This window comes from Homalodisca vitripennis, chromosome 3, assembly GCF_021130785.1.
Source record: "Homalodisca vitripennis isolate AUS2020 chromosome 3, UT_GWSS_2.1, whole genome shotgun sequence".
In the NCBI taxonomy this organism is placed as follows: domain Eukaryota; kingdom Metazoa; phylum Arthropoda; class Insecta; order Hemiptera; family Cicadellidae; genus Homalodisca; species Homalodisca vitripennis.
The window spans coordinates 90,967,520-90,979,930 of NC_060209.1; the positions used below are offsets into that span (position 1 = coordinate 90,967,520).

The following is a 12,411-nucleotide window of genomic DNA, read 5'->3' on the forward strand; positions in this document are numbered from 1 at the left end:
CCCTTAGTTGCCAGCACACATTCTAATTTCTCTTGTAGTACTTTCTCTTCGTTTTCAACGTGTTTTTTCTGTATATTTATACACAATTTAGTTTTATAAAAACCTGGTATGATGGGAGACCGAGGGGTGCATCAGAGTGAGTTCCGTCTCATTGCCCGTAGTTACGGTGCGGTGTAGCACTAGCACGCCTGGTATGAGGGGAGACCGAGGGGTGAATCAGAGTGAGTTCCGTCTTATTGCCCGCAGTTACGGTGTAGCGCTAGCACGCCTGGTATGAGGGAAGACCGAGGGGTGCATCAGAGTGAGTCCCGTGTCATTGCTAGCAGTTACTGTGTAGCGTTAGCACAGTGCCGAGGGGTGCATCAGAGTGAGTCCCGTGTCATTGCCAGAAGTTACTGTGTAGCGTTAGCACAGTGCCGAGGGGTGCATCAGAGTGAGTCCCGTGTCATTGCCAGAAGTTACTGTGTAGCGTTAGCACAGTGCCGAGGGGTGCATCAGAGTGAGTCCCGTGTCATTGCCAGAAGTTACTGTGTAGCGTTAGCACAGTGCCGAGGGGTGCATTGGAGTGAGTCCCGTGTCATTGCCAGAAGTTACTGTGTAGCGTTAGCACAGTGCCGAGGGGTGCATTAGAGTGAGTCCCGTGTCATTGCCAGCAGTTACTGTGTAGCGTTAGCACAGTGCCGAGGGGTGCATCAGAGTGAGTCCCGTGTCATTGCCAGCAGTTACTGTGTAGCGTTAGCACAGTGCCGAGGGGTGCATCAGAGTGAGTCCCGTGCCATTGCCAGCAGTTACTGTGTAGCGTTAGCACAGTGCCGAGGGTTGCATCAGAGTGAGTCCCGTGTCATTGCCAGCAGTTACTGTGTAGCGTTAGCACAGTGCCGAGGGGTGCAACAGAGTGAGTCCCGTGCCATTGCCAGCAGTTACTGTGTAGCGTTAGCACAGTGCCGAGGGTTGCAACAGAGTGAGTCCCGTGCCATTGCCAGCAGTTACTGTGTAGCGTTAGCACAGTGCCGAGGGTTGCAACAGAGTGAGTCCCGTGTCATTGCCAGCAGTTACTGTGTAGCGTTAGCACAGTGCCGAGGGGTGCATCAGAGTGAGTCCCGTCTCATTGCCCGCAGTTACGGTGTAGCGGTGCGAGATTAGCACGAGTTAACACTAGGTTTACTATGTTGACCGAAGCTATCAGAGTGTACCCAACTCAAGGTTGTCTTGACTGTTTCAGCTGGCGAACCATGAGCAGTTCCAGTGACTCTGTGCGCCGCCCCGCACTTCACGTCCCACCGCCCGTCACTGTAAGTTCATCTTACTCGTATCTATATATATAAAAATGAATGTTTGTATGTTTGTCCTTTATGGAATCGTGAACTATTGGACCGATCATGATGAAAATTTGTACGTATATGTATTTTTCCACGGAGAAGGTTTATAAGCTATGCCCATCCCTTTCCCGATTCAGGATTCCGCCCCACTGGTTACAGAAATACCCATAAGAAATGCATTGCAGCAAACATATGTTAACGTCTTTTCAAATTTTTAATCAGCTGTTCTTTGTAAACATATATTACACTTATAGTTTTAAAGCATAGAGTAAGCTTAAGAGAAACGACAAATTTTGTTTAAACTGTTTTTGCAATCACTGTTAAACATAGACTTTACTATCCAGATAATACAATTCAAATTTGACGTAAAAATTCACCTTTAACTGCAATATTTATTTAATATAAACCATGCTCATGCTTGATCAGAAGAGTAATGCAGATATCATAATTACTATCTTACGTTGGCTACAAATATAAAGAATGTTATAAAATCAACCTTAGTTGTTTTTTTTGACAGAAGTATGGTTCTCAAAACTCCGTGTGTACATATTCTCTCGATCGAGACAACAAAGCAAGCTCAATCGTGGCATCGGAGATATAACTAATTTAATCTAAAATTTATTATAGTAAAAAAAAAAATTTACTAAGTAATATAAGGACTTCGGTTCTTAAGATTTGCGTGCGAAGCCGTGGGTAACAGCTAGATAGAGGCAGGAATATGGTACATACCTTCATAATACGCCCAAGAGGCTCACGATGGAACGACTATCAATTATCTCAGCAATGTTTAGAATGTGATAGAAAAAGAATAAGTGAATATAGTGTACTGTTTTCAACGGGAAATTGCGTGCGAAGCCGCGGGCAACTTTTGCAAAAAAATTATTGAAATGCGCAGCAAAGCGCGCCGGGCCCGCTAGTATTTTATAACTAAGACTGTATACTAAATTTATATTACACTTCTTATTAATAGTGCCCAATGGATTCCAGATTTTTTTTACGTAGCATGATTTAAGATGATAACAAAAAATAAGAGTTGTAAAAAGGGAATTTGAAAATTAAACATCTAGCAATTATATTTTAATTAATATTTCTAATTAAAAAGACTACTCATATTTTTATCGAGAATGAGTACAACACCGACAATCAAATAGAATGACACAGGGAATATTTCCGGATTAAATATCGTAAATTTAACTTAAAACACAATTCACTTGTACAGTTTTAATTTAAAGTTTGGGATCAAAAAGGCCGACGAGTTGCTTTAATTTAAAAGTGCAAAGTACATGTTTAACCTCTTGAAAGGTTTTTTGTGATTTTTACAAGTGTATTTGATGATAATCAAGATAGTATTGGAATGTGTCTTTGTGCCATAAACAATATAAGGCGGATAATAGTAAAAAGCAATTGGAGTCCTGTAATGCTTTAAAATAAGATATGGATAAATATGAACGATAAAATTTGTCTCGATTTGTACCATAAAATAACCGAGTGTACTTAAAACAACACGAGTGTATAATTCTATACCCGTTTAAAAACTCTAAGCGTGTCAATGTAAAGCGAGGACTTCTTTGCAATGAGAGATAGTGCACACCTCTGCGACCGATAAGTAAGAGAATGATTTACAGTCAACATTAACTGGTACAGAATTCAAGGTCATTTCAATATATGTAATGATTAAGTCTTAGTATTAGACTAGAATACCCCATATCTCACGGGAAGGATCCGAAAGGTGCGAATGGATTGTTTACTCTCGGAATATGATGGCTTCACACCAGCATATACTCCTTAATCTGGATTAATCCGTTGCAAAAACAAACGATAGTTTACATATCATTACACCAAACTCGTTTACTCCTTCACCTTTAAGCTCTCCACTCAAATTGTGGGAAGTGTAGCCAAGCGATTGGCTGGTAGGAATTACGATTCTGAGACCTAATCGACCCAGGATGTAGGAGCACTGTCACTAGGGTACATCGTCGGATTTCATTAAATAAACAACAATAAGCACGCTAAATACGTATAGCACACAATCCGTTACATTACAATACACCCTTTGCTTATTACAATGTTGAAATTTGCCACACAACGTGTCGTAACAGGGTTCGCTGAGGTTGTACGCAAAATTTCCACTCTATAGCTCATTTCATAAATATTAAACGACGCAACATAGAACTCATTATTGCAGAAATAAAGTTTCGTGCAAAATTTTAAGTCTAAATACGAAATCTTTCTTGACACGTCTTGCCACATGATTATGTGATTGGGCTTCACATCAGTGTTTAAATAATAAAAGTACACACAGAGATCACTACAGAGTAATGTATAGAGATAGTTAAGCTTACATGTGTTTAGGGATCAGTTACATGTGTTAATATGCCATGACTGTCACATGTTGGAATCTCTCATGGGTGTACTGAGTTTGTTTACAAATTTATTTATTCTGATATTTAATCGTTACCATCATGGTAGGACCCTTTGACGAATGTAAAAACATTCTCTAATGCTCAGCCAAATTTTGTAGTGACATGCGCAATAATCGAACGCAGTGTTCCGCATTAAGAAACGAAGCTACGTGCACAATTTCAAGTCTATTTAGGTCAGTTTGTTTTCGAGATATCTTGTGGACAGAAAGAGACAGACAGAAATGTAGTTTTTCCAATCCCACGAGTGATAGGCTTCGCTGACGCTCAGCAAATAATTAGTATTTATATTGTATTTTCTACGGTCCAAAAATGTTTCGTCGTCTGAGGCTAAATACGCTAATGAATTTCAGTATCGATAAAAGTAAAATTTCCAGGCAAACAAATTTGTTCTGGTACACAACTGAGGTTATTGTTCCGATTCATCAGAATCAGTTCAACCTTTTGTCTTAAAGTTGTACGGTGACAGTTTGAAATATAGTGTACGAATACCGAATTTAAACAAACTATCGGATAAAAAATCTTGTAAATAGTCAGATGGATACGGGATAGGAAATAACAGGGACACATAACATGTAATAAATTTACTAGATTGTATTAGCTTTCAACCAAATGTGAAGTATAAATTCACCCGTGCTCATCTACAGATTGTGCTATCTCATATAAGCGCCACCTTGAACAAACAAACCACGCGCATACACATGCTCTTATCAGTGAACGTTTACTGCTTCATATACGTATAGTAAGTTAAACGTTTGTGTATGCATTTTCTTTAAAACATCTAGTAAAATGGTGAAGATTTCTGTTAACAATTTTTAAAATCCCATTATCTGAGTACTTAACACTGCTGAAATACTAATATATTTATTTCAAAACATTATTAATATTGTAAATGTGAATAATTCATCGATCATATCCTCATTATAGACCTGTATGTTGTGCCTATCTTACATACTATAATAAAACGAAACCTCCCGTACGTCTAAACAAAACAATAAATTTTGAATATAAAAACCCTCTGAATTCTTTTAAAAATAACTTTCAATTACTTTGATTTATTTATTTACTTCAAAAAGCTGGGGGTAAGGATGCGACTGTCTAAGAATTCTTGGCTTGATTTCCTAAAACGTCATAAGGAATTAGATTAAATTTAAATTAAAACTAATTTATTTTAGTTTTAGAATTTGAAGTATAGAAAAATATTTAATTAAAATTTGTAGAATGCAACTGACATAAAACACTATACTACAATAATGTTAACATCGCAACTATGCAAATATTGTACAATAGTAACACGAATTTTAATAATCCTGCTGACATTAAATAGTCCATTTAAAAGAAACATACTAGGTTAGGTTATGTAAAAAAATCGCACAATTCGCTTGATAGGCACAAGTAAAAGAAAGAAAATTGGACCTACATCTAAAATTACAAGGTCTGCGGTTGAAGAAACGCAATATTACTTTTCATGTTCAAACTTTCAACATGTTTTTCTGCAGAATTGTAGGCATTTAATAAATGCATTTAATAATCTAGCTACTAGTATAATTATAAAATAACCTTCATTTGATAGACAAAGTTTTACTGATCATACAATATTAAATTTTCTACTTGTTCCTCTACTGTGGACAGTAATTCCAAAAAACCATTTAAAGTAGAAATCTAATGCATGTTGTATTGGAATACAAAAAAGGGGTGACAATTTGCACATTTTGTGAGCGTTTTCATCTAGGGTGCATCGAAACTTTACTAAAAAATAGAAGTCGTTTGCTTAGTGTTTTCCATTTTATCAAAGAAATACAATCTGCACTTGGAATAAAAGTTTGCACGTTAATATAAAATATATGCACCAACAAGTAATTCTCTTCTCACTATTGTCAAAAGTATAATCAGATAAAGGTGGGAACTTAATCTATGAAGCGACATGTGCATGCCATATAACGAGTGTGAATCATTAACCCTCCGGAACGCCATGAATCACTTTTATAGTGAAGTGTTGTCTAAAAAAAGTTTCCGTTATAAGTTGTAGTAATCGCGTTATGAATGTGGATACGAACTTTGAATATTAATGGAGAGCACAGAAAAGAGGTGAAGGCGCCGTGCCCTGCCGTGCCGTGGTGTCGAGCTCTCATTCATCTCCGTTACTGGGTTCAGGTTCATTCATCAGAGAGCTGGGTCAGCGTCCGTCATTTATCATCCAGATTTGGCCTCACGCTGCACTCTGAGCGAGGTGAGGAGAGGAACGGCCGCCATAAATAAGGGATTTCACAGTGAAGATAGATTCGCAACAAGTTCTACTTTCATGACATTGACATTATAACTAATATATATTGAAAATATCTATTTCTCGAGGTGATTTTAGATTAAACTGATCGATTTTGCGTAAATGCTTGCAAACTCACAGGCAGCATATGACGTAACATTACTGTTGGGGTTACATAACTCATAACACGATATGCAGAATCTCCAATAAGGAGAAGAAAACCAGTTGTCTCCAGTTTAGTTATTGCCAACGTGATACCACGGGTTAGTTATTGACAATAGGATACTCCGGTTAGTTATTGCCAACGTGATACCACGGGTTAGTTATTGACAATAGGATACTCCGGTTAGTTATTGCCAACGTGATACCACGGGTTAGTTATTGACAATAGGATACTCCGGTTAGTTATTGCCAACGTGATACCACGGGTTAGTTATTGACAATAGGATACTCCGGTTAGTTATTGCCAACGTGATACCACGGGTTAGTTATTGACAATAAGATACTCCGGTCAGTTATTGCCAACGTAATACCACGGGTTAGTTATTGACAATAGGATACTCCGGTTAGTTATTAAAAAAGGATGCTCCATGTTAGATATTACAAACGGGATTAACTGCTATCCTAGCTAACATCTATCCCATCTCACCGTATAGGCAGAAGTAAGTAAGATACAATAAACATCTATGCCACCTTTTGCTTCCAGTTCGTATTATTGAAAGCAAATAGTTGCTTTAAATCTGGAAAACGTAAATATAGATCTCACCTACGATTCCAGAGGAAACAAACTCCAACATGAGATTGATGAGATGGTAATATTTGGCATCTTGCTTAGCTCAACACTATACGGTAAATTGTAAACGAGACTAACGGTTGAAGGGGTACGTATGGCTTTCAGTATGTGAAGCATCATACCAGATGAAGTATATAAATGCTAGACAGGTTGTTTGCCTGTATAGATCATATATAATCTTGAAGAAATGGGAATAAAAATATGAGTATATTTAAAAACTGAAAATGGTCTAAAATAAAGAGTTTTTAAAACTTTGATATAATCTATATTACTGTACTGTTAACCAAACCTCTGATTCAAAAGGTTTTAATCTGGGATATTTAAAGTGAAATATGTTGTGATACTTGGATTTCTTGAGGGATTGTCTAAGGAAACGACTTATAACCCTTCATTCTTTTTGTACTGTTAGGAACTTACTCTCCTGTTTTTGCACTATAATTTATTTGATTTATTAAACTCCCTGTTAGTTTATTTGATTTTCCCATTAAAAAATTGAAATTACTATTACTATTTGCTAAACTGATAAAACAATAATGTCCCTCTTATCCCTTTCTTTTAAGATATCTAGTTGAATAGAAAACGTGAAAATTAAATGTAACTCTACATTTACTTGCATTTAACATTTTTATTTAATCCATACGGATCCGTGTAGTATGAGTATACTCGTAAAGAATTACTGCAAAAGTTACAACATAAACTTTTTAATCCTACCAGGAAGGTTTAATACATTTCTATCTCAAATCAGTTAAAAACCACTTATTTGTAATAACAATAATCTTTGATTATAATAGAGATGTAACAAACACACTACGAAGATTGGTAACAGTGAACGAAAATTATGTAATTTCATCTTCTCGGAATAAAAATAACTTTCTTATCATTTTGCTGCGATGTTATCTTCGTTAGTTTAAAGCTTCATAACTGTCATTAGTTCTTATCGCTCCATCTTCCAGTTTACGTAACTTCTTGTACTTCTTACTTTGCACTGCTCCCTACTTCAAGACTTACGTACCTTACTTATATCATATATTATATCATTATTGTTGGTCCACCGTACTGATCTTTGGGTGGTTAATTTTGTAAATTGCTAAAAACAATGAAAACTTATACCAAGAAAAGTTCACATTTAATATATCGATCAAATGAGCGAACAAAGAAAAATGTAATGAGAATTCGAAGACTCCCCACAGTATTTACAACTAAAGCACATGAGAAGACAACGCTGTTTGATATTTGTGCTTGTAACGGTAGACCACACTTCACGTTATGTACGGAGAACTTACAGATTTTAATTTGTCATAGTTCCCCACAGTATTTACAACTGAGGCACATGAGACGACAACGCTGCTTGACAGTTGTGCTTGTAGCGGTAGACAACACCTCAAGTTGTGTACGCAGAACTCACAGACTAGTTCCCCACAGTATTATGAGATGACATCGCTGTTTGACAGTTGTGCTTGTAGCGGTAGACCACACCTCACGTTGTGTACAGAGAACCCACAGATTCTAAATTGTCATGGTTCCCCACAGTATTCACAACTGAGGCACATGAGAAGACAACGCTGTTTGATATTTGTGCTTGTAACGGTAGACCACACTTCACGTTATGTACGGAGAACTTACAGATTTTAATTTGTCATAGTTCCCCACAGTATTTACAACTGAGGCACATGAGACGACAACGCTGCTTGACAGTTGAGCTTGTAGCGGTAGACAACACCTCAAGTTGTGTACGCAGAACTCACAGACTCTAATTTGTCATAGTTCCCCACAGTATTATGAGATGACAACGCTGCTTGACAGTTGTGCTTGTAGCGGTAGACAACACCTCAAGTTGTGTACGCAGAACTCACAGACTAGTTCCCCACAGTATTATGAGATGACATCGCTGCTTGACAGTTGTGCTTGTAGCGGTAGACCACACCTCACGTTGTGTACAGAGAACCCACAGATTCTAAATTGTCATGGTTCCCCACAGTATTCACAACTGAGGCACATGAGAAGACAACGCTCTTTGATAGTTGCGTAATGGCAGACCATATCTCATGAATATTGTTTTATTAATTGTTAGAAAAAAGGTCGTTAACTCGTTTCTTTTGGTCCAAGAAAGAACTCTATTGATTTGTTAGCTCAATTGATTAAAATTGAATGTGAAATAAAATTACTTACATTGTTACACTATTCTTATGGGTAACTATTTTGGCAACAAGAAATTCCTAAAATTAAAATTTTATGAACAAGCCGTGTACAATCGTATGGACGTTTATCATGTGACTTATTAACACCCTTGGTATAATTACTTTTGTTGGACTGTTTACTAAAACGTTCGTTACGTTTTGTCGGTTCCTTCCTTACTCCGATGTACCGGTTTTTTAATACAATGTTATAAGAGTACATGTACACTTGATTCGACTACGACAGATGATATAACATGTGTTTTTTGCATTTATCTGTACTAGTAAATTATATAGGACACTCTGACTCTCATTCTTGTCGTATAACATGGTTGTCTTTGAATTTTGAGTAATAGAAGTGTTGTAGGAGGAACGGTTAAAGATATTCAGAAGAATATGTCATCTATACACTTCTTTTTTTGAAGGCTATTTTTGACGATGGAAGGATTGTGAAGGAAACAGGGTTTTTCATCTCAACGCTTTGGTATGATTTGTTTATTTTAACCTAGTTTGTAATTATGTATTAGGTTAGGTTTTTACCTGAAGAAGAGATCAGATTGCAGATCTCGAAACGTAGTGTTACTGATTTCTTGTTTCACTGAACGATGGTAAATGTCCGGAAAATCCTGGTTTTTTATCTATACAGTTTTCGTCTGTATACCATTAAACAATTATGAGTAAATTATACAGGAGTAAGTCTAAATTTGACGCAGCTCAGGGAAGAGTGTCCTGAATGAACAAACCCACAAGTGATCGTGTTTCCTTTAACGAACAGGAAATAATGAAAACAAAAGATTGCAGCACTCGTAGAACCTGTCGCATATATGAACACAATATCTGAACTCTAGATGTTTCTATATTTGCGGTATAATAACTCACAAGGGAAGAGTAAATTAGTTGCAATACAAGTTGGCCCGAGTCTCCATCACAAGTTTCCTAATTAAACCGCGAGTTGCTTGCGATATTGGTGCCAAATGGAATGCGCTAAGAGAGATCTCTCGATCATTTAATCCACAATGTACAACCACAACCATCCAGCAATCTTGTTGTAATTTCATAATAACAGATGATGCATATTCTATTGACCGTGAGCAAGTTGCTTTATATCAGCCCACAACCTGGTTTTTTTATTGCTATAAGAATTTCTTCTAAGAAAGAAATCAATCGTCAGCAGGTCAGTTTTTGTGGAAATTGTAATATGAGAGTATCCAAAGGATTAAAAATATCAACGATAATATTTTACTAAAATCGGAAATTTCTTAGTTTAAAACACTTAAAACCAACTGTCAGACTTGAAAATATATGTTAAATCAAATGATGTCAACTAACCATATACAGACAGACCATTTGGTCGAAATTAGCTAATTTAAGTTTCATTATCTCTTTGTTTGACGTTGATGAAAGTAATATCCATGACCGTCGGTTTTAAGATATGATCTGACAAAAAATTACAGTCTGATACTTTTAACTCATTCTATCCTCTCAAATTTTGACCACTACCCAAACTAACGCTCCTAATGATCAATTTCTTTTTTATAAGAAATGCCTCTTATAAGTTTCAAGGAAGACCAGGATATTTGCTCTACAATCCAAATTGGCTCTCGGCTCTCAACTAAGGCTAACCCAAACACAAAATTGAACGAAACCATAATTAGATAATTCCAACATACAATTTGATACTACATTCGGAATACAATGTCACTTAGATAAAGCATCTATGCCTTAGATTTTTGACAATATAATATTTACCTAAACAAAAAGAGCTTAGGAACGTTATATTTTGTCTCCGGAGACTTGATGAATGGGGAGAGGCTAACCGAGATGAATGGGTGAGGCGGCGTCACCCTCCGTACATGAATCGTGCTCACCTTTCTCGTCTGTGACTTGCATACGCCTGAAAAATATTGACTCTTCCATTTGTTATATATATATATATATATATACATACATATATATACATACATACATATATATATATACATACATATATATATATATATATATATATATATATTTCTTGAGAAGCTGGAAAAATGTTATTTCTGTATGTATGTCTGTCTGTTTGTACGCACTATATTTCGTAAACAAACTACCCAAAGACTTGAAATTATCATGAAGCTGTATTTCTATACAAGCAACATTGATTTCGATAATTTTGCAAGGCATTCGGAGGGATTTAGAAGAGCGTTAGCGACATTTTTACATTCGTTTTATAGGTAACCAAGAAAGTCGCAGAATAAATAAATCTGTACACAAACTAAGTACAATCGACTTGAAATTTTGCATGCAGCCATAATAAAGCCTGTTTCGCGACACGTGCTGTGGCGTGCTCATACCTTGTTTTATTAAACTTCAATCAAATTAAAAACTTTAATTTACATTTTTAAATATCACATACCAAGTTGTTAACGAATAAATTAAATACTGCAATAATAGTTACGATTAAGCACAACCCTGCTGTATACATTAACTTAAAGGAGAATATGCATCAAACCTTCCTTTCACATAAAATACACTAATGAAGCGAAACCGTAAGAGAGAAACGGAAATCTAAGAAGCCTCGAGTTTGGGCTCACGATATCTAGCTATCAACTCCTCGGAGGACTCCGCATTATCAGCCTATCTTAAACTAGCTTGAGGCACGTCATTTGAATCAGTAGATTGATTCTTGATACTTTTATGTCCTAACCCATCCTTAAAATACAAAGTCCTCATAGTATTAGTGAAAACATAAATATATATAATATAAACTAAGAAGCGTTAACAGAAAGCAGCTAGTTAGCTGCAATTAGCCAACAATATAAGTATTCTGATTTACTTAGTACATAGTATGCTAACAGATAAGTACCAGTACACCGTTTCTTACTTACAAAAACAGCCGTAGATTTATAACAGCATATTTACTTGATTTACACACTTTTGATACACAGAAAGGCCCATTCATGTGAGGATTTACCATTAATTGGTGATGTACTACAGAACACATTTACGCATTATATATTAGTTGCGTTTTATAACACGGCACACTTACGATTTTAAAATTGGCGATATAATATCACATAACGATATATGAGTGTACGATCTATAATTTTTAGGATTACGCAGCCGTTGTCAAGATTATTGTCAAAGGTTTCCTGTTGATACCAGGTCGAATATGTCTAACAGAAATATAACAGAGCTATTTAGGAGAGCATCCTATGGTCAACAAGGGTCATACATCGCATCTACATGATTTACCAGTTTGCAGTATACGACAGAGTACACATACATTATTTACCAATTGGTGATATATGAGGGCGTATTTACATGATGTACCTGCTGGTGACGTATGTTAAGGAACATTTACATGATTAACTAATCTGCAATAATGGCAGGGCACACTTACATGATTCACCACTTCGCAGTGTACGACGGATGAATTATTTACCAATTGACGATAAAT

The 12,411-nt window shown here is 36.3% G+C and overlaps 2 protein-coding genes across 3 annotated transcripts in view; one reads left to right on the top strand and one right to left on the bottom strand.

Annotated features, from left to right (window-relative positions):
- LOC124357173 (calcium uniporter protein, mitochondrial) overlaps nucleotides 1-12,411 on the bottom strand; it is a 433,451-nt gene that overhangs the window by 164,006 nt on the left and 257,034 nt on the right. The window lies entirely within an intron of this gene.
- LOC124357171 overlaps nucleotides 1-12,411 on the top strand; it is a 146,593-nt gene that overhangs the window by 129,547 nt on the left and 4,635 nt on the right. The window contains exon 4 of the mRNA XM_046808689.1: nucleotides 1,223-1,292. Coding sequence (XP_046664645.1) covers nucleotides 1,223-1,292 — 70 coding nt within the window. The remainder of the gene's footprint in view (nucleotides 1-1,222; nucleotides 1,293-12,411) is intronic.